General features: G+C 53.2%; 1 protein-coding gene across 10 annotated transcripts in view; it reads right to left on the bottom strand.

Annotated features, from left to right (window-relative positions):
• The window catches only part of LARGE1 (LARGE xylosyl- and glucuronyltransferase 1), a 565,935-nt gene that overhangs the window by 4,165 nt on the left and 538,000 nt on the right, over positions 1-23,770 (bottom strand). For all 10 annotated transcript variants that reach the window (XM_066259855.1, XM_066259874.1, XM_066259835.1 and 7 more), the window contains 2 exons: positions 17,920-18,198; positions 3,739-3,885 (listed from right to left, as the gene is read on the bottom strand). In XM_066259855.1, the coding sequence (XP_066115952.1) occupies positions 3,739-3,885; positions 17,920-18,198 (426 nt within the window). The remainder of the gene's footprint in view (positions 1-3,738; positions 3,886-17,919; positions 18,199-23,770) is intronic.

Genomic DNA, 23,770 nt, shown 5'->3' with positions numbered 1-23,770 from the left:
CCCACCAGGGAGACTCTCACTGGGAAGGGGCAAGTGAACTGGAGGGCTCCGAGTCACTTCTGTGCAATGGACTGCAGGGTCACCTCTCCTAAAGCCACTCCTGCCCGAGCCCATGGGATGCAGCGGTCTGAGGTGACGGTCAGCGACCTGCCCTTTCTAACATGTTCTTCCCCTTGAGGTAGAGCCTGTGAATATATCACCCCTCTGATGATGTTACACTAGATGCAATTAAGGTTATTAATCAGTTAACTTTGAATGAATTGAAAGGGAGGTTATTGGGGTGAGCCTGATTTAATCATATGAACCCTCAGATCTGGGCCTGGAAGAAAGCAAAGAGACAAGTGTGAGCTGCTTGGGGGCCACAAGGCAAGGAGCCAGCAGGAAGATGGCGACCTCAGTTCTACCATCTCGAGAAAAAGGAGTCTGCCAGCAGCCAGTGAGCCCGGAGGAGGCGCGCCGGCCGCCCGCCCACACCGCGGCCTCGGCCAGGCGGGACCCGAGCGGAGCTGTCCGCTCCTCTGTGTTCGGCCCTCCGGCCCCCTGGAGACTGGGCTACAGGACACTCTTATTGTTTTACACTTTTAAATTTGTGGTAATTTTTTATACAGCAATGGAAAAGCAATACAACCACATCACAGCAATGGTAAAAAGTGAATATATTTTTAAAAAAGCATTTACTATATATTGGTTATTCTGTAAATGCTACACTGATGGCCTTAAATTCTTATAACTTTCTCAATGTCAAGTTACAAACAGTATGTTATAGAGCCAGGATTCAAACCAAGGCAGCCTGGCTCAAAGGACAGAACCCTTAACTACTATGCTGATGACCTCTCTCATACGTCACTGTCACCCACACTCTCTGGCCCATATATAGAGCAAGTGGCCAATGACTGCACACAGACTTGAATGAATGAATGGTCTTAAAAACTTGGCCCTGGCCGGTTGGCTCAGCGGTAGAGCGTCGGCCTGGCGTGCGGGGGACTCGGGTTCGATTCCCGGCCAGGGCACATAGGAGAAGCGCCCATTTGCTTCTCCACCCCCCCCCCTCCTTCCTCTCTGTCTCTCTCTTCCCCTCCCGCAGCCGAGGCTCCATGGGAGCAAAGATGGCCTGGGTGCTGGGGATGGCTCCTTGGCCTCTGCCCCAGGCGCTAGAGTGGCTCTGGTTGCGGCAGAGCGACGCCCCGGAGGGGCAGAGCATCGCCCCCTGGTGGGCGTGCCAGGTGGATCCTGGTCGGGCGCATGCGGGAGTCTGTCTGACTGTCTCTCCCGGTTTCTAGCTTCAGAAAAATACAAAAAACAAAAAAAACAAACAAAAAACTTGAGCAGCACCTAGGACAGAAGCCAGTTAGTGGGGCAGGAATATGCCTCTGGGGGCTACAAAGAGATGGCAGGAGGCTGGGAGTCTAGTGCAGCAGCAGGCAGGGGCCAAATAAAGGAATTAGAGGAAAAAGAACATTCTACAAAGAAATGCTTTATAAAATGATAGCAAGACAAAAGGGTGGGAACCCAACAACTTAGCTGTAGGGAGAAAGGACCACATAGTCCTGGTTCTGTCTCCACCTCAGAGAACGCTCTCTGAGGCAAGCGAGGGTGTAGCGAGCATTTGGGGCGGCTAGTGGAGCTATTCTCATGGGGGTGCAGCTGCTTCCTTGTTTTGCTCATTCGCACACCAAGGCTGGGGCTTACTGTCTGAGACCATCAACACCAGGTAGCCCCCCAAAAAACAGTGATGAGAGGGGTTTCCTGGGTATACCTCATATAATGCTTCTTCGAAGAGATTTGGGGATAATGTGCTTTGAGCAGTGGTTCTCAAACATCAGTGCGTCTGGGAAGCTCCGGGATGACCACTAACAGACTGCTGGGCTGCACCCCTAAAGCTCCTGATCCACCAGGTCTGGGGGTGGGGGCTTCAGACTCTGCATTTCTAACCCATTTCCAGGATGCTGATGCTACAGGCCCAGGGACCATGCTGAGAACCGCGGCCCCAGAGGACAGGCAGGTGTGGACGAGCGTGCATCCCAGATGCAGTGGGTAGCAGGCTTCCGCTGCTAGGAGGCTAAAGAGTTCATCATTTGGAGGAAAGGTGACAAAAGCAATTTCTCGAAGGGAAGGGCTGTAACTTAGCACCCGGCACGGTGGTTTGCAAGCTGCTGGCCGGAGCAGCAATCCTGGCCACAGTAGGCCAAACCCCAGCTCTCCTGGCCACAGACTTGACCTTGAGATGAGTTCTCAGATCAGCTGGGGATGAGAATGGAAGGGAAGATGTCTCAGAAATGTTCCAGACTGTGACATCTGTGGGAGACTCAGACTCAGGTTTGGTCTCAGAGCCTTAATTTTGCCTGCTGATTGGTGAGAACATTCTGGACTTGACCAGCAGTTTGACAGTATCCCAGGTTAAGAGCATAGGCTTTGCAGTTCCTCAGACTTGGCCTGAATCCAGGCTCTGCCCTGTACTATGTGTCCTTGGGTCAATTATTTAGCCTCTCAGAGCCTCAGTTTCTTTATCTGTAAAACGGGGATAATAGCACCTGCCTGCTTGGTTTGTCATGAGGACTAATTGAGCTGACCACAGTGCACGGTTCACAGTAACTGCTCAATGAATGGTAGTTATTATGTCTTTCTGAAAAGAACAAAGGCTTGGTTTGTGGGGACAGCGACTCTCTCGGGCCACTCTCCACATTCTGGGCCGAGGAAGAGGCTGGAGTTGGAGTCCTGGTTCCAGTAGGACTCCCTCCACCCCTCAGTGTAGTTATAAGCATCATCTCTGAATTGTGGAAGGAACACCCATCTCATAAAATTATTTTCACAACATAAGGTTTGTTTGAGAAAACCTCATAGGGACTAGTAACTTAATAGTGGTATAAAAATCCAAGTTACTATTTATAACTTCAATAAAATCATATTTTCTAAAAAATAATTTTTTTTTTCAGTTCAAAGGAGATGTTGGCCACTCTGATAGTGTTCAAAATAGAGGTTTTTCTTTTAAACAGGAGCAGGCAGAAGCTACAGCTGTCCCTTCAGACTGCTCTGCAGAGACACGGCAGGATTTCTACCTGGCCCAGGGTAGCTAGCTCTCTGTCATGCCACAGTCTGTCGCCGGGAGGTGGATCCGATTTGCACCTGGGCACTTGGGTCAGGTGGCAGCAGAGTGCCCCTGCGATGTTCCTAAGATGCAGGGGCCCAAGAAATGGGGAAAGCACAGGGTTTGTTTGATACTGTCGCTGGGCCACAGGCAAGTCCGCTGCTCCGACCCTGGAGTCACTGGATGACTTCAGCTGTTGGAGTGACTGCTGTCCATCCCAGAACCGAGGACCTCAGAGAACAGGCCACTCACAAACAAAGAAAGAGGGAAGCAGCGACTGTGTGCTAACAGGGTAACACTCACTCACCAGGAGAACGAGTGAACAAGCAAACAAAGGAGTGAATTCAGAGACAGGAGGCAGAAGTGTAAACTGAGTCACGCACAAACAGGATAAGATGAACCTCCTTCCACATTCCTACCTTTCCATCTAAATACATCTGCCTATCACCTTTGTACAAAACAAAATACGCAGCATGTGGGAAGAGAAAAAAATCCCCTAAGGACATGGTTTAGGGCCAGGGGTGCTTTTCTTGACCATAAAATGGTCTAAGGCCAGCAACACACGTCTGGACCAACAGCTCTGGCATCCGGGTTTCCCAGAAGTGAGACGACCATCAGGCGACCCCCAGGGGACAGCCACGAGGGCTACTCACCTGAATGTGAAGAGCGTCCCCATGTCCAGCATGGACAGTAACTCGGCCTTGGACTTGGGGAAGGAGAGCCGGTAGCGCAGCGTCTCGAACGCAGGGACGATCAGCGCTTTCTTGGTGTTGGCGAGGTCGAGCTGGACGACAGACTTCCTGAAAAGAGAGGGCAGGCAGAGACAACGGTCCCGGTGAGGCCAGGCACAGGCCTCCCCCACACGAGGGCAGGGAGGTGGTTGGCTCAGGGAGGCGGAGGAGAGAAAGCCCAAGTCAGCCTCTTGGTCTGAAGATGTCCACACTGAGGCTGAGCGTGGCCACGCAGCTCGTCCGAACCCCTCTGGCATCCAGATTAAGACAGTGTCTGGGCCAGAAGGCGGGGTCTTCCTGGAGAGTGACTGGAGGGCAGGCAGATGGCGGAGGCTGGGCCCCCCCTCACTTCAGCACACACAGCCCTGCGCAGGGAGCATGTCAGGCAGGTCCCCAAGGCGTCACAGGGATGGAGCCCAGCAGGGGCAGCTGGATGTTCGGCTCAGAGAATGACCGACCGAGGCATTTCTGGGTCTATGTCTGTGACTCCTCAAACCTTTGAGCCTTTAAACTAGCCAGAGCTGCCCCATGCAGCCCGCACCCAGGACGACAGAGCACTGGCATCCCATGTGCTGGTGGGAAGTTCTCTCTCCTGACTAGGTGTGGTCTGCTCTGCTGCTTTGAGACCCCTTCCCCTCCCCTCTGGACTTGCCTGCCGGTTCCCAGCTCTGTGGCCATCACCTGGAAAAGGAGGATGGTCTAGAGAGAAGGGCACCGAGCATGGGGTTTGTAATAAACACGGACGGAACCCGAATCCTGGCTCTGTTGCTTTATGAGTCTGGCCATGCTGGGTAAGTACTTACACTTCTCACTACCTGGGGTTCTTACATTCTCCTCTAAAAAGTCTCAGGATGCTAGAAGCCCCCGACTGCATGTGCCACGGATCGTTTTAAGACAGGAATGCTATATAAATAGGGTGGGAGCCTAGGAGGGGGGAACTAGACAGGGAATAGGCAAGGGTATACCCACATACACAACAGAGGCAGAGACTTTAAATGTGGCTGTGTCTATCTGCATCAGCCTCGAACTACTATCACAACCACGGATAATATAGTAGCCACTTCATGGAATGACTGCTCAAAGATAACGCCCCCTCCTCTGGCCCCTGGACACAGGGCAGCTCCCAGAGCCAGCCACTCCTGCCTGAAGCCCCGGCCAGGGCAGAGGGCTCAGGGGTAGACTGCTGGCTCAAGCTGAACAAATCAATTTTTTCCTCTAGGAAATTTTAAAGAGGTGCAGAGACAGGAAACCGTGGGGCTACCCTGCACTGGAGTCAGGTAGCGCTCGAGGAGTTTCCGAAGTTCTGCTGCAGAGGAGTCCAGAGCTTCCAGGGTTAGGTACGGTCTCAAGCGTTGGTTCACAAATCCTATTTGGATCCCGTAAGATTTACCACCCACCTGTTTGTTTGTCTTTTTGTTTGTTTTCCTTTGACTTCTTTGTCTTTTAATTAAGCTGTTTATCGTTAGTTTCTGTTGCAACCAAACAACCCTGACCAACTGTCAATGCAAAGCCTGGAATCAGGAGTCCCGCTAAGCAGCACGCCTGCCTTACAGGATGCAGACCTCGAAAGCCTTATGCCCTCTGCAGAGGGAGCGTCTGAGTTTGGAGTGCTTTCTGCAAATTCCCTTTAAGCTCCCTGAAACACAAACTGCCACAAGGATGGATCTGTCACTAGATAAGTCTGTTTTGAACTCAGTTCAAGGTTTTGATGTGGCGTCCTGAACGGGGCTCACGATGAAGTTTCAGCAGTAATGTAGGTCCCGGGCACCGCCTCTGAGCATGTCTGCGCATGGCGATGGTGATGGTAGGGCCTCCTGCACTGTCCTGCCCTGGCCGGGGCCTGCAACCGGGGTTGCATAATTTGCTGCCACCATGTATCTGGAAAGCGAATCCTGCAGGGAAATGAGTGTTTCAAGTGTGGATGTTCTGGGAACAGAGGGGCAGTTTGGTGAGAACAGCTGGACTGAGAGCCCAGAGACCAGCGCTCTGGAGCCAGCCCTGACAGGCTGAGGGACATGGGTCCCTCATTCATCTGCTCAGATCATTAACTCTGGGTTATTAAAGCTGGAGGTTCTGGAAGGAGGTCTGGCGCAGCAGCCACCAGACAAGCCTGCTTTCTAGCTCCGATTCCACAGCTCCTCTCGGGCAAGTCACGTCAACCATGAGAAGTCTCAGGGTTCAGGCTCTTGTTGAATATTTTGGCAAAGGAGTGTGTGGGAGTGTGTGGTGCCACACTGGGCATGCAGTAAGCACGGGGCACATGGTGGCTGATGCCTAGGATGGCTCGTTTTATGTGTTAGCTGGGCTAGGCTCCGGCGCCCAGTGGTTTGGTCAAACACTCATTCAGATACCGCTGTGAAGTATTTTGTGGATGTAATTAACATTCACAGTTAGTTGACTTTACATAATGGCCCTTACCCTTGATAATGTGGGTGGACCTCATCTAATCAGTTGAAGGCCTTAAGAACAAGAAGTGAGCTTTCCTGAAAAAGAAGGTTTTTGCCTCAAGACAGGAACATAAGAATCCTGCCTGAGTTTTCCAGGTTGTCCTGTGGATGTCAGACTTGCCCATCTCCAGATTTCCTTAAAATATCTACCTATATCCATCCATCCATCCACCCACCCACCCACCCACCCACCCACCCATCTTATTGGTTCTGTTTCTCTGAAGAATCCTGATAGATACAATGCCCTCAATTCTTGTCCAAGACCCCTTCAAAAGTATTCACAAACCTACCACAACCATTTTAGACTGAATAACTTAAATAAAACCTTAGGTATCTATTGAAGTACTTTAGAAAGCAGCTGGTATAATGGCAACATGGCAAATACAAGTGATTTGGAGCCAGTTAACACAAGGTTCAAACTCTGTCTTCTCCTGATCACAGGTTCCCATCGTATAACAGATATGATAATATGATACGGTTTATCTCTCATCAATCAGGGTTGTGGTAAGGATGAAATGAAAGAATCACAGGAGCGCCTGACCCAGTGTCTGACTTACATTAACTGATAACAAACCAGCCACGCCCCTTTCGCAGCCCAGCCAATCGGTGAACTGGTAGCAAGAGAACGGGAGAGAGCAGAGGATTCAGGAAAGGCAACCGACTGCTATCACCAGGATGGAGTTCTGGCTTGCCAGGCTGCTTGTCTATGGAAACGGAGCTTATCAACTCTCAGTCTCCCTCCAGCTCTCCGAGTCCTTCCTTGTGTCAGAAACAATTCAAGCATCCTGACGGAATATGTGCACCCCTCCCAGTGTGGTGGGGTTGACCAGAGGGGACCGTGAGCGAGGCAGGGTCACTTCCAGAGTCCCCAGTCTCCTCTCCTGTGGGATCCCTCCCTCAGCCTCTCCTCTCCACCTCCCTAGGTACACAGATAGTTCGGGGCCTGCTCGCCTCCCGCAGGGTCAGACTGTGAGCAGGGGAGGCACTGTCAGCAACTGGAGGCTCCCACGGGGCTCAGCCTGAAGTCGAAGAAACAGCAGGCAAGGGTAGCCTGTTAGATGGGCTCGCTGGGGGTAAAAAGACCAAACCCCAAGACTGGTCCTGGTAGCTGGCCCGGTATACACACATGCTCTCATCCATCTCTTGCCCTAGAGGCAGGTATCCGTGGCCAGGGAAACAGCCCAGGTGCCTCGCATGAAAAGATCATGGGAAAGGCTCAGAGAAACAAGAAACCAGGAAAGCCCACAGGGCTCTCAGGACTCTGCCTCACCAGCAGTGAAGGCCAGGGGCTGGGGGCGGGGCTGCTCAGGCTCCCACCTTGTCTACTCATGTTCTCGGTTCAGTATCCGTAACAATGGGGACGGTGATAGCAGCATGAATCTCAGTGGGAGTTTGTGAGGATAAAACGATGTAAAGAAAAATGAGAAAGATTAGCTGAATTTAAACAGGGAGAAATGGTTTGGGCATCAGCTCCTGCTTGGGGGTGTCTGTCCCTATCTGGGGGTGTAGTCAAACTCAGACAGCTGCGGGGCCCCGCCAGTGACGTGAAGGACTGGTGTGGGCCGTTGGGGACAGGGCAGGTGGGATGGTCGATGACAGTGGCCACCAGGCTCCCGTGTTGGGGAGACAAAAGGGAGAAGGGCAGGGGACGGGAGGCCCGGGGAGCCGTGTCCGCCATCTTTACGGTCCTCGACTCCAGCGCGACTGCCCTGTGGGTTCATGGTTATCACTGTGGCCAGAGAGTCTGATGTTTCAAGAGAAACCAACTGAAATAATTTTCAACACACTGCAGGGCTGGGTCTCCCTCAGGGGAGGCCAGTTTGAAGGCAGGCCAACCAGCGAGAAAAAGAGCATAATCTTTTAAATCAAATGATGTCAGTCCTATCTTCCCTCTACCACTCCACTCACTGTGTCCTCACGGGCAGTCTTCTGGACTCTCATCTGTTTCCTGATCTTGACAGCAGTAACCACTTCAGAGATTTGGTTATTAAGAGAACTAAGATAGTGTGGTCATTAAAGAATGACTATGGATGAAGCCACGCGGAGTGACTGGGTACTCAGCTGAACAACTAGCTCTATCCCCTGTCTTTGCAGAGCTCAAGGGCAGGGAGGGGGGAAGTCAGAGCCCAGGGCTCTCTGGTGAGCCACAGAGAGCTCCTCATCGCAGAGCTCAAGGGCAGGGAGGGGGGAAGTCAGAGCCCAGGGCTCTCCGGTGAGCCACAGAGAGCTCCTCATCGCAGAGCTGCGTCTGACAAAGCAGGAGTTAGCCAGTCAGGAGAGGGGTCCTAGGTATTTGCAAAGCTCTGGAAATAAGAAAGCATATAGAGTCTGGGTGTGTGGGGAGTCGTGCTGAATTTCTTAGGACATGCCAACACATGGCAGGTGGTCGATAAATGGTAATAGAAATGCTTATATGGATTCGGTATTCACTGTGCTAAGCACTTTACACACATTACCTTTCATCGCTGCAACCTATAAAATAGAAACTATAGTCCCAGTTTACTGATGAAGACATTCAAGCTCAGAGAGCAGGATAAGGAAACTTGTCTTAAAACACAGCTAGTATTTACCATCCTCACCAGCACCATTGTATTAAGGCTGCATCACCTTGGAAATCACTTGGAATAAAAAAAAAAAAAAAAATCAGAGGAGCAATTTGGGCCAAGTCTGTTAAGAAAGTGGCTTTGGCCCTGGCCAGTTGGCTCAGCGGTAGAGCGTCGGCCTGGCGTGCGGGGAACCTGGGTTTGATTCCCAGCCAGGGCACTTAGGAGAAGCGCCCATTTGCTTCTCCACCCCCTCCCTCCTTCCTCTCTGTCTCTCTCTTCCCCTCCTGCAGCCAAGGCTCCATTGGAGCAAAGATGGCCCGGGTGCTGGGGATGGCTCCTTGGCCTCTGCCCCAGGCGCTAGAGTGGCTCTGGTCGCGGCAGAGCGACGCCCTGGAGGGGCAGAGCATTGCCCCCTGGTGGGCAGAGCGTCGCCCCTGGTGGGCGTGCCGGGTGGATCCCGGTCGGGCGCATGCGGGAGTCTGTCTGACTGTCTCTCCCTGTTTCCAGCTTCAGAAAAATACAAAAAATAAAAAAAAATAAAAAAAAGAAAGTGGCTTTGCAATGGGAGCCACAGGCTCCCGGTAAGGTGGCTGGGGGGAGCCGTTAGGAGGAATGGAGGGCGATGGTGGGAGCCGGCTGCCGCCCTCACGCTTACGCGCTTTACATGGCAGTCTCATTCCCCACGGCAGACTTTCCCCTGCAGCAGCTAAGTGGGGCAAAGCCCAGAACACAGGCCATGTTTGGGGATGTAGACACATGCGCTCTGACCTTCTGGCTTACAGAGCCTCCTATACCAGCTTTAATACCCGTGAGCTTCTCAAACTGCTACAGTCTGCCCCTAACTCCTTAGATCTGGCCCAGGCCAGCAATGTCTCCCTCGCTGGCACATCAAACACATTTCTCCATTCTCACCTTGCTGCGTCTGCTGCTGAAGCCCACTTCCTCTGCCCTTAGCTTGAGACCAGCACCCTGGAGTTCTGGGGAGCAGCTCCCGCCATCTCTGCCTTCGATCAGGGTAACTGCTCTGGGCGTCGGCCCTCGGGACGCTGGCCACTGCTGCGTACCTCTCATTGCCTCCCTGCCTCTGCCCGCATGAGCTTCCGCTCCGGCCACAGGACGGGCCACACTGGCTTCTCTGCCTTGGTGCCACGCATGGCGAGGCTGACACTGACAAGCGATAAACTGCTGGGAACCCCAGGCTGAAGGGAGACTTGTGGCCTCTCACAGCCTTGGACGGCCGAAGCCGAGCCCACAGCATCCAGTCTTAGAGCCCTCTGTTTAATCAAACCCAAGTGGCAAGGAACCAAGCTCTTCTCGTGGGAGCTCCTGGGGACACGCAGTCTCCCTGGGCCTCCCTCGCCCACCTCTGCTGGCCTGCGGGGGTCCCCCTTGATGACGGGCCTGGGTCTTCTTTGGAATTGGTTTGCCCTGGATTATTTCTGTCACTGGGGAGGGTGGGTGATGGCAGGGGTGACAACATCCTGGTTGCCTGCTGAGGTACCTATCAGCTCTGCTGGGCCTGATGTCAGGGATGAGCCTTGTTCCTGGCTGTTTCAAACTCTCAATGAATGAGCAGGGAACAAAGAAATCACCCTGTGGTTGGCACACGTGGGACAGAGGCTGGGATGGTGAAGCGGGCCCTTGGGAAATGACAGAGCTGGGGTGAAACTGTCACAGGACCTTTAGGCACATTTGTCTTCTGCATCTTAATCTTCCCGCTTGGATAATGGAAATAAAAGCACTAATCACTGACTTAGGTTTTCGTACAGAGAAGGTTTGGCAGGCACCTAGCACGGCGCCTGGTACAGGGAGGCATCTGTGTGTTTCCTCCCTCCCGGTCCTTCACAGACGGCCGGCATGTCTGTCCTGGGCTGTGAGGCTCCCAAGGAGAGACGGGTGCAGCTGGCGTGGCCCCTGTTTCAAGAGGAAGATGAGGCACGGCTCTCGGCTTCACTCATACTTTTCAAATTTCAGTTTATTCCTGGAACTAGCATGCGGCCACAGATGTAATCCATCAGTGAGGGGCAAGAAAGGGTGTGCGCTCGTGTGTGCACATGTGTGTTTATGTGTGTGCGCGTGCGTGTGTGTGAGAGACTTAGGGAGGCCACGAGAAGACCCGTTGTCTCTGGCTGTCCCCCAGAGCCCTTTAAACTGCCTGGCTTCAACAGTGCCAGGTGTAAGTATGGCTTCCAGCTAGAGCAAGGGCAGGCCATCTGAGTCACACCCGTAAGGACGCAGCCACCTACTTCCGGGCAGAGAGGAAGGATGCAGCAGAGTGAGGCTGTGCTTGTCATCTGCTCTGATACCGGAGGAAGCACAGCTCATCCGAGTCCTCCGTTCACATCCCTGAACTGGAGCCAGGTAACAGGTCTGCTCAGATTGTATTATAGAGGCCAAGGACATGAGTCTGGCAGGCAGGCAGGCTTCCAGAAGGTGTGTGGGGACAACAGCTGGGACCTGCAGATGGGGGAGACAAGGCTGCCCCGGAGAGTGGAACTGGAAAATGCACCCGTGATGGGCGAGGTCAGGGACGCGCAGAGCCCTCTGGAGGGCCCGCAAGATCCTGCACCTCAAGTGATGGCATTAACATGGCAAAAAGAGAACTTGTCCATCAGGGAGGGGTAGGGAAGAAAGAGAAGCTAAGAATGAGCTTTGGGGGTAAATTAAAAGAAGAAAAAAAAAAGCAACTATATGCTGCCATGCTCTGTGCTGGACTCTATTCTTTATCTTATGTAATTCTCAAGACCGTCCCTACCGAATGACACTGTTGCCCCTACGTGCACTGTTAGCAGCCGGGGCTGAGCAGCAGGGAGCACTCCCTCCCCGCTGGCCCTGTGTGTGCTCCATGCCGGCCATGGGTCAGCGGCAGCCCCAGCTCCGAGGTGAGGAAGGATTTCTGGAGCAGACTGCCTAGAGTCACGTCCCACCTGGACACTCGCCAGCTCTTGAGCGAGTGACATCTTTGCACCACGGCTCTCTCCTCTGTGGGCTGGGACTAGTCTAGGTACCTGGGCTGTGGGGTTTGGTGAGGATTACGGTAAGTGGATGACCTCATGGAGAGGTTAGGACAGTTCTCTAATGCCTGGAATGCGCCTGATAAGTACCATCTGTGATGATGATCACGGCCATCATGACGATGATGGAGACGAGCCCATCAGGCGATCGGATCAGGAAACAGGTTAAGCGTAGAATGCCCTTAGATAAGCCCAGGAGGAGCTCAGTGTTGCCCATTTAGTAACACTGTGCCTGTGGGCATGTGATGTAAGCTAAACCTCACCTGTAAAGTGAATTGTGAGGTTAAATGACAAGATACCTGTTTGTCACAGCACCTGGCACAAAGTAAGTCCTCCATAAACGTTAACTGTTATATAGCGTAGGATTGAAATGATGAATTAACCCACGGAAATGCCACCTTGCTTCTTGGCAGGCAGCCAGCTGGCCTTGCTCGGTGTCACCTCTACTGGCCTTGTTCAAATTCCTGTGCTCATTCAACAAGTATTTATGGAGCGCCCGTATGAGCCAGGGAATGGGGTGGAGGAGGGCAGTTAGACATCATCCGGGAGAGAACAGACTCACACTGACACCCGTCATTCCTGTACACTGTTGGAATAGACTCTGCCCAGGGTGGCGTGTCTGTCCCCTAGAAAGTCAAGGCAACGTCTGCAAAGCAAAGCAGAGTCATTTTAAGCTCCGGACATTGAACAAAAATGAGGATTCTGCATGGTTAGTGGAAGAGAAACCTGCCCTTCCTCCCCCCAAGCTGAGGGGTGCTGTCCAGGCTTCCCACCTGCGAGCCCTCTGCCATTCTGGAACATTCCTCAAATGTGCCATGCTATTTCACGCCTCTATACCTGTTAGTTCTTCAAGCCGAAACTCAATTATCACTTCTCTTTGAGGGCTTCCCTGCCAATGACATTGAGTGGCCTGCTTGTGAGTCTGAGCCCCTGGACCTTTCATCTATGGATCTGTGCTGATGACAAGACAGCGCCTCCAGCTGGGAAACCCCAGGAGGGCGGGAACCCCCGGAGCCTAGAACAGAGCCAGCCATGCCAGACATGCAATGTCTATTTGTGGAGTAAAGAGTGTCCCTGGCCTTGTGACATGCTTTCCAAACACTATTACATTAATCTTCCCAGGATCCTAAGAGGGAAAAAAATAATACAACCCCCAGTTCACAGATGAAGAAACAGAGAAGTTAAGCACCTTTGCCAAGGTCAAACCAGCACTGAGTAAGGAGCTTATGGCATTGAAATGCAGGCCTGCACGACTCAGGGACAGCACTGTCACCGTGTGGCACACTGCCTGGCACACAGCAGGCACTCACTAAATGTTTCCCTAAATGAGTGAGTATGAGCATGTAGTTTCTCATTTTATAAGAGAAAATGGATTTGGTTACATGAAGTGTACTCAAGCTGGCCGAGCCTGCGATGGTAGAGGTTGGGTTTGGGGTGGGGGTTGGGGTTGGAGGTGGGGTGGGTGCCAGGCAAAGAAGTTCAACACTGAGTGCTGTGAATGGGCCATGGGGCTGAAAATTCCCTCCTGCTGAGGACCTGCTAGAGCCCCGCTAGTGGCCATTATTGGCCCCTTTACTGAGTAAACAGAGGGTAGGGGAGACTGACTAAGCTGCCTCAGATCACGCACTTGGTAAGTGTGCCGGACCCTGAACTCACAGGCGGGCGGGTCTGCCATTGCCGCACTGAACTTCACGTGCCATTTCTGACATCAAGGCTAAAAGCCGCATGTCCTTGTTGAGGAGGAAAGGCGAAGGGGCAGGGGAGGGATTTCAGTGAGCCTCTGTAGCTGTGCCGTACATATAACAATACATAGAACTGACTTCTTTATCTTCCCGTCGATTCGTTTGTTGTTGCTGTCATACTAGCCGGTTGCTAAGTAATTGCTTAGGGAGCAACAATGCTGTACTTTCTTTGGTATCCAAGTAGGCCCCCCCACAAAGGGTGACACAAGTGTTTTGGGGGTCCAATGAGAGGGCTGTCAATCAGCCTGCTCCAGTACCCTGGAGTTTCAGAGTGACTGACCCCTTCCATAAGTGAGCACACTGTCATGGAGGGGAAGCCACCTTCCTCCTCTGACACAAGTTTAACCCGTCTGGGATTTCGGTTTGGTCGCCTGGAATCACATTTCCCGGATAAGGAGGTGTGAGGAGTCGAGGTAACAGACACAAAGCAGCCCGCAGAGTGGCCAGCACCCGGTTAGGGCTCAGTAAATGGCAACTCTCATCATGTTTATTAGTATTTTAACAGCGTTTGGGGCAGAGCATGGTATTGAGTATGAGCGCGCTTGGAGAAGTCTGTCTGGAGGGGAATCCTCTGGCCTTGCTGGGGTCCGTGACCATCTCAGCAAACAGGACCCTCACTCCACACCAGGGCTGGAACGCTGGGCACGAAGCACAGCCACTGTTAGTGCTTGGATTAGAAAGAGATCCGTGCCACTCACTGGGAAACATTTTCCTCAGGCCAACGGCAAGCCACGTGCTTACTTCCATGTGAAAAGGACAGCGCGTGCTTATTCGCGGCTTCTGATAGAATCACAAATTCTGGTGCCTAGGAATTAGCTAGGTCAGAGGTCACAAACTGGTCGTGTGGAGTGGGGGTGGGAAGTTCCACGCAGCCCGAGGACATGTTGATCTGGCACAACAATACCTGTGTGTTTTTAATTAGGTGTCAACATTAAAAAGTAAAACCTGAAAGTCCAGATTTCTAGCTCCTCTGGAAAAATAGAAAGACAGCAGCCCTGCCCTCCTCCCCTGCCCCCCCCCCAGGCAATAACTCCATAATTAAAGTGGAGAGACACCAGCTGCGTGGACAGGGGCACCAGCCTCCCCAGTGAATCATACTGCACATTCTTGGCTTTTTTTGGCCAAGATCCTGGTCCCTGTGGGCATCTGAGTTTGTGACTTTTGATAAAAGCCCATTTCTTCATTTCACAATGAGGAAACAGGCTGACAAAAAAAACCCACACACAAAGAAACAAAACCTGCTGGATGTCCCTCGGTTTGCTAAGGCACAGCGGGAGCCAGAACAAGGATTCCAGGTCTCAGCCTGTGCCCGCCCACCATGACACTCACAGCCAAGGTCATGCCCTCTTCTCGCTCAGCCTCAGGAGGGACTTGGGCGCAGCAGACCGAGAGGAGCCAGCAGGAGGAACGGGCTGAAGCAGGCAGGCCTCTGGGTGGCGCAGGCATCTCAAAGGAAGTCTCAGGTGGCAACCTTTGGAAAAGCTTCCCTTGCAAACTCCAGACACCTTTGCAGACAGTTACTGCTTTCAACTGCAGCATCTCTCGCTGGTCCATCTACCTGTCTCCGCTACTTCCGATCCCGCCACTGGGTTTCCGTCACTTCTCACATGGGTTCATGTCCCCTCTGTCTGGTCCCACTGACTGAGTTCCTTCCGGAATGCCAACAAACGCTCTTCCTCACACACGCACCTCATCCTGCCACTGTGATTTTCATCGAGTCCAAGCTCCTTAGCCCAGTTTGTACCAAGTCCTGTGGGACCCACCTGGCTCACACCTCTGACCGGGGGTCTCCCTCTGCCTGGAACACTGCCATCTGTACTGGTCACCGCCGCTCACCCTCAGGCCCCTGCTCTGACCTCGCTGCTCCAGGACATCCTTTCCTACGCCCCCTTCAACCTTGGATGAGGCGAGCACATACCAGGACACCACGTCACGGTACCTAACGGACCTGTTGCTTCTGCTGTCTAGAAGCTCTGTGGTTCACAGTGTCTGTCTGTGTGTGGTTCGCAGATGCGGGAGCACAGAGTAGGTGTCTTACACATCTTGTCCTACTAAATGAATGAAAAGATGAACAGACACTACAGATAGAGGAGTAGCAACATCAGGAAGGTCACACTGTCTTTCCACTCTAGTTGGCTGAGTCGCTCCACCTTTCTAGTCTCAGACGCCACGTGCATGCTAAAAGAGGACTAAACAAGCTCATTTATTCTCCAATCAGGGCCCCTGGACGTCTACAGGGCCCGTGAAGAAAGGAGCAATGTGCAATATTTCAGAACCCCTGAACCACACACGCTGTGATAAGGTGGCCAAGGCCAACGACCGCTTCAGGTGACTCTGCATTAAGTACACAGGAACTAATGGACAAACTGGATACCTCATAATGAGTAAAGTCTTGATTAGATTTAGTGATATTTGTGGTCAATACTACATAGGGAGATGATATGCAAACACAAGGCTCATGGGAAACATTATTAAAAATATTCAAAATATGATGCCCGGAGGTAAAGTAGTAATATAGTGCTGATAGGGAGAGTCAAGAACACAGACTTGGAAGACGGGGTCACTCTTCCTGTGGAAGAGCCCCAGAAGTGTGGAGGAAGGGCCATGGTCCTGAAGCCTCTCTTCTTGAAGGTCTGGGCAGCCCTCCTCCCCACCATCTGTTCCCTGGGGAACAGAGGCCTGCCTGCCTCAGAGTTGGTCATCCTGCCAACTTCCAGGTTTCAGTCTGCAGGAATCAGGGGCTGAAAGCCCACTGGCCACGTGGGGGCGCCCTCACCCCACACACGGGGATTCCAGGCCCAGCTGGAGCAGGAACAGGACAGCTCCACTCCTAGTGCCCGAGGGGTCAGGAGTTGGGGTTCACCGGGCCTCAGTACCACAGCAGATGCTCTTTGCGAAGATGCCTCCATCCTTCCTGAAGGAGGGTTATGCTGCCCCAAGGTCGCTCACACCACTGTTCTTAACAGAGAGGTTGGAAGGACCCCCCCTCCCCGTTCCCAGGGGAGAGACTAATGGGCTGGACCCCAGAGAAAACATGGGAAGCAAACCCAACTCAGCAGTGAACAGAGAACACCACTGCCTTTGCTATGGAGAACAGGGCGCCCACAGCTGCCTACAGTCTAGCTTCAGTGCAAAAGGTTTCTTCAACTCTTTTGGAAGCTCTTTTAAGAGTGACAGAGATAATAAGACAGAAAGACTGAGAGACAGAGAGAAACAGACAGACACTCACAAACACACACAGAGGAAGGCTGGGTAAGACAGAAAGATCAGATCCCGCTCCAGGTGGGACAGCTGGCGACCCCTGAGCAGCCAGACAAGTATTGGCACAGGGCAGCCTGCAGACCCTGGTTCAAACCCCAGAGCAAGCTGTGTGGACTTGGGTGGGTTACTATGCTTCTCTGAGCCCGACTGCTCCAGCGGTAAAAAGAGATCGATCTCCACGTGTGCCTTTGGACTTGATGTGTGGACCCAGCAGGGTCACAAACACAAGCAAACCACCTCTCCCAGTACCTGGGTCTAGGCACTGAGTCAGCAGCAGGGATCAGTCATGCTGACAAATGACCGTAATAAAGGGCCTAAAACAATGTTTGACCATTTACACCTTGTGACTTTAGTTTCCTCATGTGGAGACTTCAGGGCTACATGAATTATATGAATTCTGCAATCCCGTTCAGTTCAGATTGCTATTCCATAATAAATGTCACTCCCCACACAGCCATCTAAGCCTTTCATGAGCTGAGTGATTTCCCCAGTCCCTGGGTGCCTGACCTTCTGTGCAGGGGGCGGGGAGGCTGGGGAGGGTCGCAGGGGAGTCAGAGAGACGGCCGTGACGGACACTGAGCGCAGGGCCTAGAGTCAGGCCCTGCTGTGCCCCAGACTCCATCCGCCTGCAACCTTGGGCTGACAGCTCACCGTCTAACTCCCGCAGTCTCCCATAGGGAAAATGAAGATAATAATATATAGTTAGTGCCCATGGCAGGCACGGTAGGGGGAGGGGACAACATCTCACTTGTCAATCACTTAGAACTGGGCCTGGCATTCAGCAAGGACTTCAGTAAATGGAAGCCGCCACCATCACTTTCATTTGTTTCACAGAGGAGGCAGGGATCTTTCTGGCATGGTTAGATGAACGCTGTCCGATTCAAAACCTGGACGAGGAGTGATGTTTTCATAGAAGCTATAGGGAGAATGTTAGACAAAAGAGACGCTTCCCAGAGAGCGCTCTGCTGCTAACATTTCATACGAGGCAGACTGGGGTTCCTTCCAACCTGTTCGCGAGGGGAAAGACTTGGGGGTGACGCCAGGGGGCGTCCCAGCGCTGGCAGACGTGCCCCTGCACCCCGCGGGCCCTCACCTGAGGTACTCATAGAGCCCGTACATGGGCAGGAAGTCGATGTCGGACAGGAACATGTAGGGCGTGCCCACGTGCCTCATGGCCACGTTGCGCAGCAGGTTCACAGGGTAGAACTGGCCCTCCTTGTACACGATGTGGTAGGCCACGTTGCGCCGGCTCAGGAGCACCTCGGAGCCCTGCGCGTAGCGGAGGAACTGCTGGGCCTCCGCGTCCGACAGGTAGAGGGCCAGGCTGATGGGCCCCTCCCAGTGCTTGCAGATGGCCTCGAGCATCTGGAGCCTGCAAGGGACAGAGAAGGTGGTCACGGGGACTGGTCTGTCCACGCATCCTCCCCCCCCCTTGAGCCTTCTGGGGGGACTACTCCGCCTCCATGGAGACTTTGTCAACCAGCCTGTCTCCAAATCGCTGTGTGACGGAGGGCCAATCGCCAAACCTCAGGTCCTCTATCTACCAGCTGGGGATACAAACAAACACTCCCCGTCCTGGTTCTGGTCTTTGTCTGCTTCTAATTGAATGAGTGATGATGAGAGCTGCATCCCAACATAAGCCTTTTCTTTTCTACCGGGCGGGGAAGGTGATATGAAATGATCTTATGATCCCCTTCCACCTCAACCCTCCTATCCCTCTCCTCCTTCTCTACGAAAAGATCCATAGCTCTGCTGAACCCTAGATTTAGCTAAACCGAGGCCAGGAGTTACAAGGAGTGTTAAAACAAGCAGTGAACACAAGAGTAGCAGCAACTACTCTTACCTGACTCATTCCCATGCACCGGGCACCCTCCAGAATTCTCCCAACAACCCCCTGCACCTTCCCCTCCCCTCTTTCCTGATGAAGAAGCTGAGACTCCAGAGGCCCAGAAACCTTGATTCTTGGGCTTGGACCAGATGTGTGTAGACAGGTGCCCGGCCCGGGCCTTGGTGAGAAGACAGCAAGGCTGGGTGTTTGGTCAAGGGAAGGGGAACACACGTGCACGTCTGGGACAAAGAGTGTGCCTGGGGTGCAGTCTCTCTCCCTTGTTTAGAGCCCTTGTTGAGTGGGCCACAGCCATTTTGCCAGGCTACCGGAGTGGCACCAGCCAAGGAGAACTGGGGAAGAACAGAGCCTAGAGGAAAAAACAAAAGGTGCTTCTGGCAGACAGAGGGGTCTGCAAAAACGAGAGAGAAATCTATGAAGATAGTTTTTATCCAAAGGCATCGGAAGGACCGGCTACAGAATCGATGCTACAGAAAATGCAAAAGCCCATTTCAGTTTTTTCCCCCTGCTCAGCAAGGGGTACACAATCTGCAGTCTCCAGGTCAGGATGCCCCTTTTAAGTGGGCAATTCCCGGGAAATAGATGCCACGTGTTGCTGTGCTTCTAAGCAAGAGCGAATGCATACACCCATCTCGTGCCCGTGTCCACGGCTTTCTGAATGGGCTTCCAGTTTCCACTCAGCAGGTCTGCCGGGATTTGCTTCCTCCTTCTCTTTGGGGGATTAAGATATTCACGGGATAAAATGCCCTCCATTTCTCATACTTCATGTGACACTTGCTAATCAAATTGACCAGAGCTGGGTATTAGAGGCATTACATTCTCCACAAAGCCTAATCTCTGAAATTTGCATCCGGCCCCTGCTGCAGGCCCTGGGCTCGACTGGGCTCCACTGGGCTCCGCTGGGCCCAGCCAAACTGGGATTTGGAGTTATCCCACCTGCAACCTCAGATTCATCTTCCGCAAAAGGGAGTGGGAGGGCTCTGCACTTGGGAGGGCATGTGTACAAATCCTTTGAAATTTGGGGAGTCAAGGGCAAAGGCCATTCCTAATATGTGGGGACAGAGAGCTGCCAGAGGAAGCAGGATGTGGAGGCAGGCGTGGGCGTGGGGAGGGGCCAGCCCCTGCTGTGGATTCCCCGCTGACTTGGTTTTTGATACTGGTCCGAGTTTTCCAAGTGAGGAATAAGCCCCACCCAGGGGCGGCCCTTCTCCCAATCTCTGCGAAGAGGTTAGTCAGCACGGAGACCCAGAGTGCTGAAAGGTCTCAGGAGAAAGGTGCTGCTGGTAGCCACAGGGCTCTACAGAGAATGGTGCCAGGTATTCTGTGGAACCTCAGCGAGAGGGAACGATCGATCCACGACACACCCACTTCTGTCTCCGACCCGCCCCAATCTCACCAAACTTTTCTCCCTTGCCACCAAGCTTTCTGCCAGGACAACAGTGGCCAACTGAGGTTTAGCGTAACGATCATAATGTATAAAAATGTGATAATAATACAATCAGTCTCTATCATTTATCTGTTGCATACAGTGGACTGGCCACATGTTGGCTGTTACCACGTGTAACATTCATAGTAACAGTAGGCAGTTAGACAGACGTGACCAGAGCAAGGACGATGGGCCAGGCACATAAGACCACCAGGGTGGAAAGCCCCGGGTGCCTAGCAACAGATAACACTGGGAAAACAAGGCCCTCGGGTGACCTTTCCTCCCCTGGCATGTTGATAGTCAAACAAGGGGGCCAGTCAAACAAGGGGGCCAGTCTGACAAGAAGGCCAGAGAATAGCCCTTGAGCATTGAGCGCCCAGGATGACAAGGTGCTGACCCTCGTCAAATACATCTCGGCCTCAGTTGTGCTTCAGCTCCGGGCTCAGAAAAGCAGCAAAACCAGACGAGTGACAGCAGGCTGACCCCAGGACCAGCTGCATTGATGAATGGCCCCCTGCCCTGGTGTTGACCACTCAGTGGAGACCACAGCTATGAAGGGACCCACCTGGAGAGCTGATGAATATTCTATTGGGATGCTCCCCCGAGACTTCCAGATAAATGCCCTCAAGATGAGAGGACCCAGAGCGGCTCTCTCTCAGGAGCAGGCCTGCATTTTGCCCACGCCCTTCCTCTAGGCGTGTTTTCCTTGCCTCTGTTTCTCCTGAGCTCCAAGGCCCTTCTTTTATTTCTGTAACTTGTTTCCTGAGCCCATTTCTTCTATAGCCTCATTTCTTCTACCTCTGTGACTTTCCAAACAAACTTTCTCTTATGGTTTGAGTCTCGACTCTGCATTCTTTCTCAGCCAGAACTCAAGCACCCAGGTGGCTGGAACCGGGGCCTGACACCGGGTGCCGCTCTGCCACCAGCACAACGATACAGCTGAGACCGTCAGCACTGCTTTACAGCGTCCCTGAGGAAGTTCAAAGAGGTGAACTGCCTTCTTTCAAGTCACGTAGCTACAAAGCGGAGTAGCTGGATTCACACCCAGGTCTGTCTGACCCCACTGCCCAGGACCCAGATCATTACTCAATATGGGCCGGAGTTGGGCTGAGAAAAATGTCCCTAAACCCCGTCTCCTCATGGCCTGTTTCACCAAATAAGAACGTCGCCCTGCTTTGGTGTCACCTTGTCCTTGTTCCTTCCTCCTCAGTCTCTGCTGGGCTCTGCCACGCTCTCGACCCCTCTCAGGGCCGCCTCCTCCCACACCTGTTCCCAAGGTTCAGCCCTGTGGAGCTCTGGTCAACGCGAAGTTCTGGGTCGAGTCTTTCTTTGTCCCTTACACGGGAAGATCACTGGCAGTGAGGACCTGGGCCAATGGACAGCGTTTCAAGAGACAAAGATTAATTCTAAAACGACTGAATTGTCAGGTTGGAAGGAATCTTAGAGATTATTTTTAGTCTGAGCATGTCATTTTTATGATGAAAGAGCTCAGCTCCAGAGAGGGGCATGGCTTGCTAACAAACACGCGAATGAGTCCATCACACCAGGACCCCCAGTCCTGACTCGGTCCCACGCAGTTCTTCAATTCCCCGTAGAGCCCAGCATCGCTTCGTGCTGGGATGAGGAAGACAAAGACTCAGGATTGGCCAGAGGAGGGGTTACCCTGGGGAGTCCTCCTGAGACGAGAAGCCTCACACAGTCTGTACAGGGAGCAGGCAGGGAGATGGCTGAGGAGTCAGAAGCCTAAAAGACCAGGGCTGGGAAGAATTCTAGAACATCAGTCAGCCCAAGCAGTCCAGGCAGGTGTCACCGAGCCTCCGCTGGAAAGGGGAACTCACTCCCTACACGGCGGCTCATTCCAATCTGGCCCACTAGAGCCACGGGGGCTGCCGGGTACAGAGGGGCCACTGCGGGTGCTGGGGTAGAGCACGCCTGGGTCTGGACTCCAGGCTGTGTCAGTCTCCCTGGGCAAGGGGCGATGGTCCCTGGAGCTTCCACCCCCACACATGCATAGAGGGGATAAAAGTGCTTTTGTAGATTACAAAATGGCTACAGATCGTTCCTCCCCCCCCCCCCCCTCTCTCTCTCTGCACCCTTTCATAACACCCTCCCATGCTGATTCTGGGCTGGCCCTGTGACTTGCTTTGGTCCACAGAACATTAGCAAATAGGACACAAGCAGGGAGTTTCAAAAGTGCCTGTCTGGTGGGGCTTGCTCCTGGCTGCCCTTGGACCCTCGCGGTGGCCGCCACACAAGCAAGCGTGCTCAGTGTACTAGTACACGGGGCTGGGCGCCAAGCTGGATCAGCAGTGGGGGCTCAGTACATGACAGCGGCAACTTCCTGCTTAGGTTCTGTCTCTGGCTTTCGGACATGCATTCGTCCCATGGGTATTTATTGAGCCTCTGCAGGGTGCAGGTGTTGTGCTGGGTCCCCAATGCACAAAACAGACAAGGCTCCTGCCCTTCCAGAGCTTCTTTCTAGTGGGGGGAGAAGACAACTGACAGGCCAAGGTCAAAGCAGAGCAAACGGAGGGCTCGAGAGGCCAGAGAGCAGGAAACAGGGTAAAAAGTAGCTGTGAGGGCCCGCCAGGGAGGGCCTGCCGCAGAGGCGACATGTGAGGCCTTGGCAGTGAGAAGGTTCCCTGCTCCATTAAGGAGAAACAGAACCAGGGGGAAGGAACGTGGGCGGGAGAGGGGCAGACAGCGCGGAGATCTTGGGCGTGGGCAGGTGTCAGGTCACCGGGGGCCCTGACGGCCCTGGAGGGCAGCTGTATTATTCTGAGTGCAATGAGACATCTCAGAGTTTTAATGACGTCACCTATATGCATTTCTAAATGATCACCCTGGCTGTTACATGAAGAATTACCTTTTACTCTCCAGACTGGCGCTTTTCATTCATAATAAGCGTGCTTAGGATCACCTGGGAGGTTCTCGTAACACATTCCAGTTTGCTAAGTGGGGGGGGGGGAGGGGGGCGAGAATCTGTATTTCTGATAAGCTCACACATGATGCAGTGCAGCCCGTAGGAGCAGCACGGCTCTAAAAGATGGGACCTGTCAGCTCAGCTAATGTTCTGTCTCCTCCACTGGTAGAAACCAGAAGACCCAAAAGCCCCCGGGGCCTGTAGTTAGGACTTCAAAGGACCAGGAGAGAGACGGGGTCTCCTGGCCAGGTGGCCAGGATGCAGTGATCAGGCTCTCTCCAGGCCAGGAGGTCAGGATAGGATCCCTGTGTCCTCAGCCATTCCTGCCGGGACGGGAGGGGCGTCCCGGGGTGGCCAGGGCAGAGCAGAGCTGCAGCCTCCACAGCTGCAGCTGGTGCCTGCGTTCCTCCTGAGCGGATCTCCACAGGGAGCCGCTCCCAAGCCACATGCCGCCCCCCATTCCTGCTGGCATTCACGTGAGGCCTGCTTCTGACTCAAAGGGTTACAAACACACCACAATGTTTCTTATATTAAAAATCAATCCAACAGGCACCAGCCAGCCTGCTTCATCATAAATGAATGTGTGGGACGGAGTGGGGGTGGGGGGAGTCCTACAGTCTGCATCGGCTTGCGACATGGCTTTATGCTGTTTGATTCCGTCCCGCTAAGTATCTCTCGACAGGGCGTGGGTTTCCCGGGGCTCTCTGAGGTATCGTCAGGACGGCATTCCTGTCACAGTGCACCGGGAG

Source organism: Saccopteryx bilineata, chromosome 1 (assembly GCF_036850765.1).
Source record: "Saccopteryx bilineata isolate mSacBil1 chromosome 1, mSacBil1_pri_phased_curated, whole genome shotgun sequence".
NCBI lineage: Eukaryota > Metazoa > Chordata > Mammalia > Chiroptera > Emballonuridae > Saccopteryx > Saccopteryx bilineata.
Note: the sequence above shows the minus strand (reverse complement) of the source record. Positions and strands in the feature narration are given on the sequence as shown.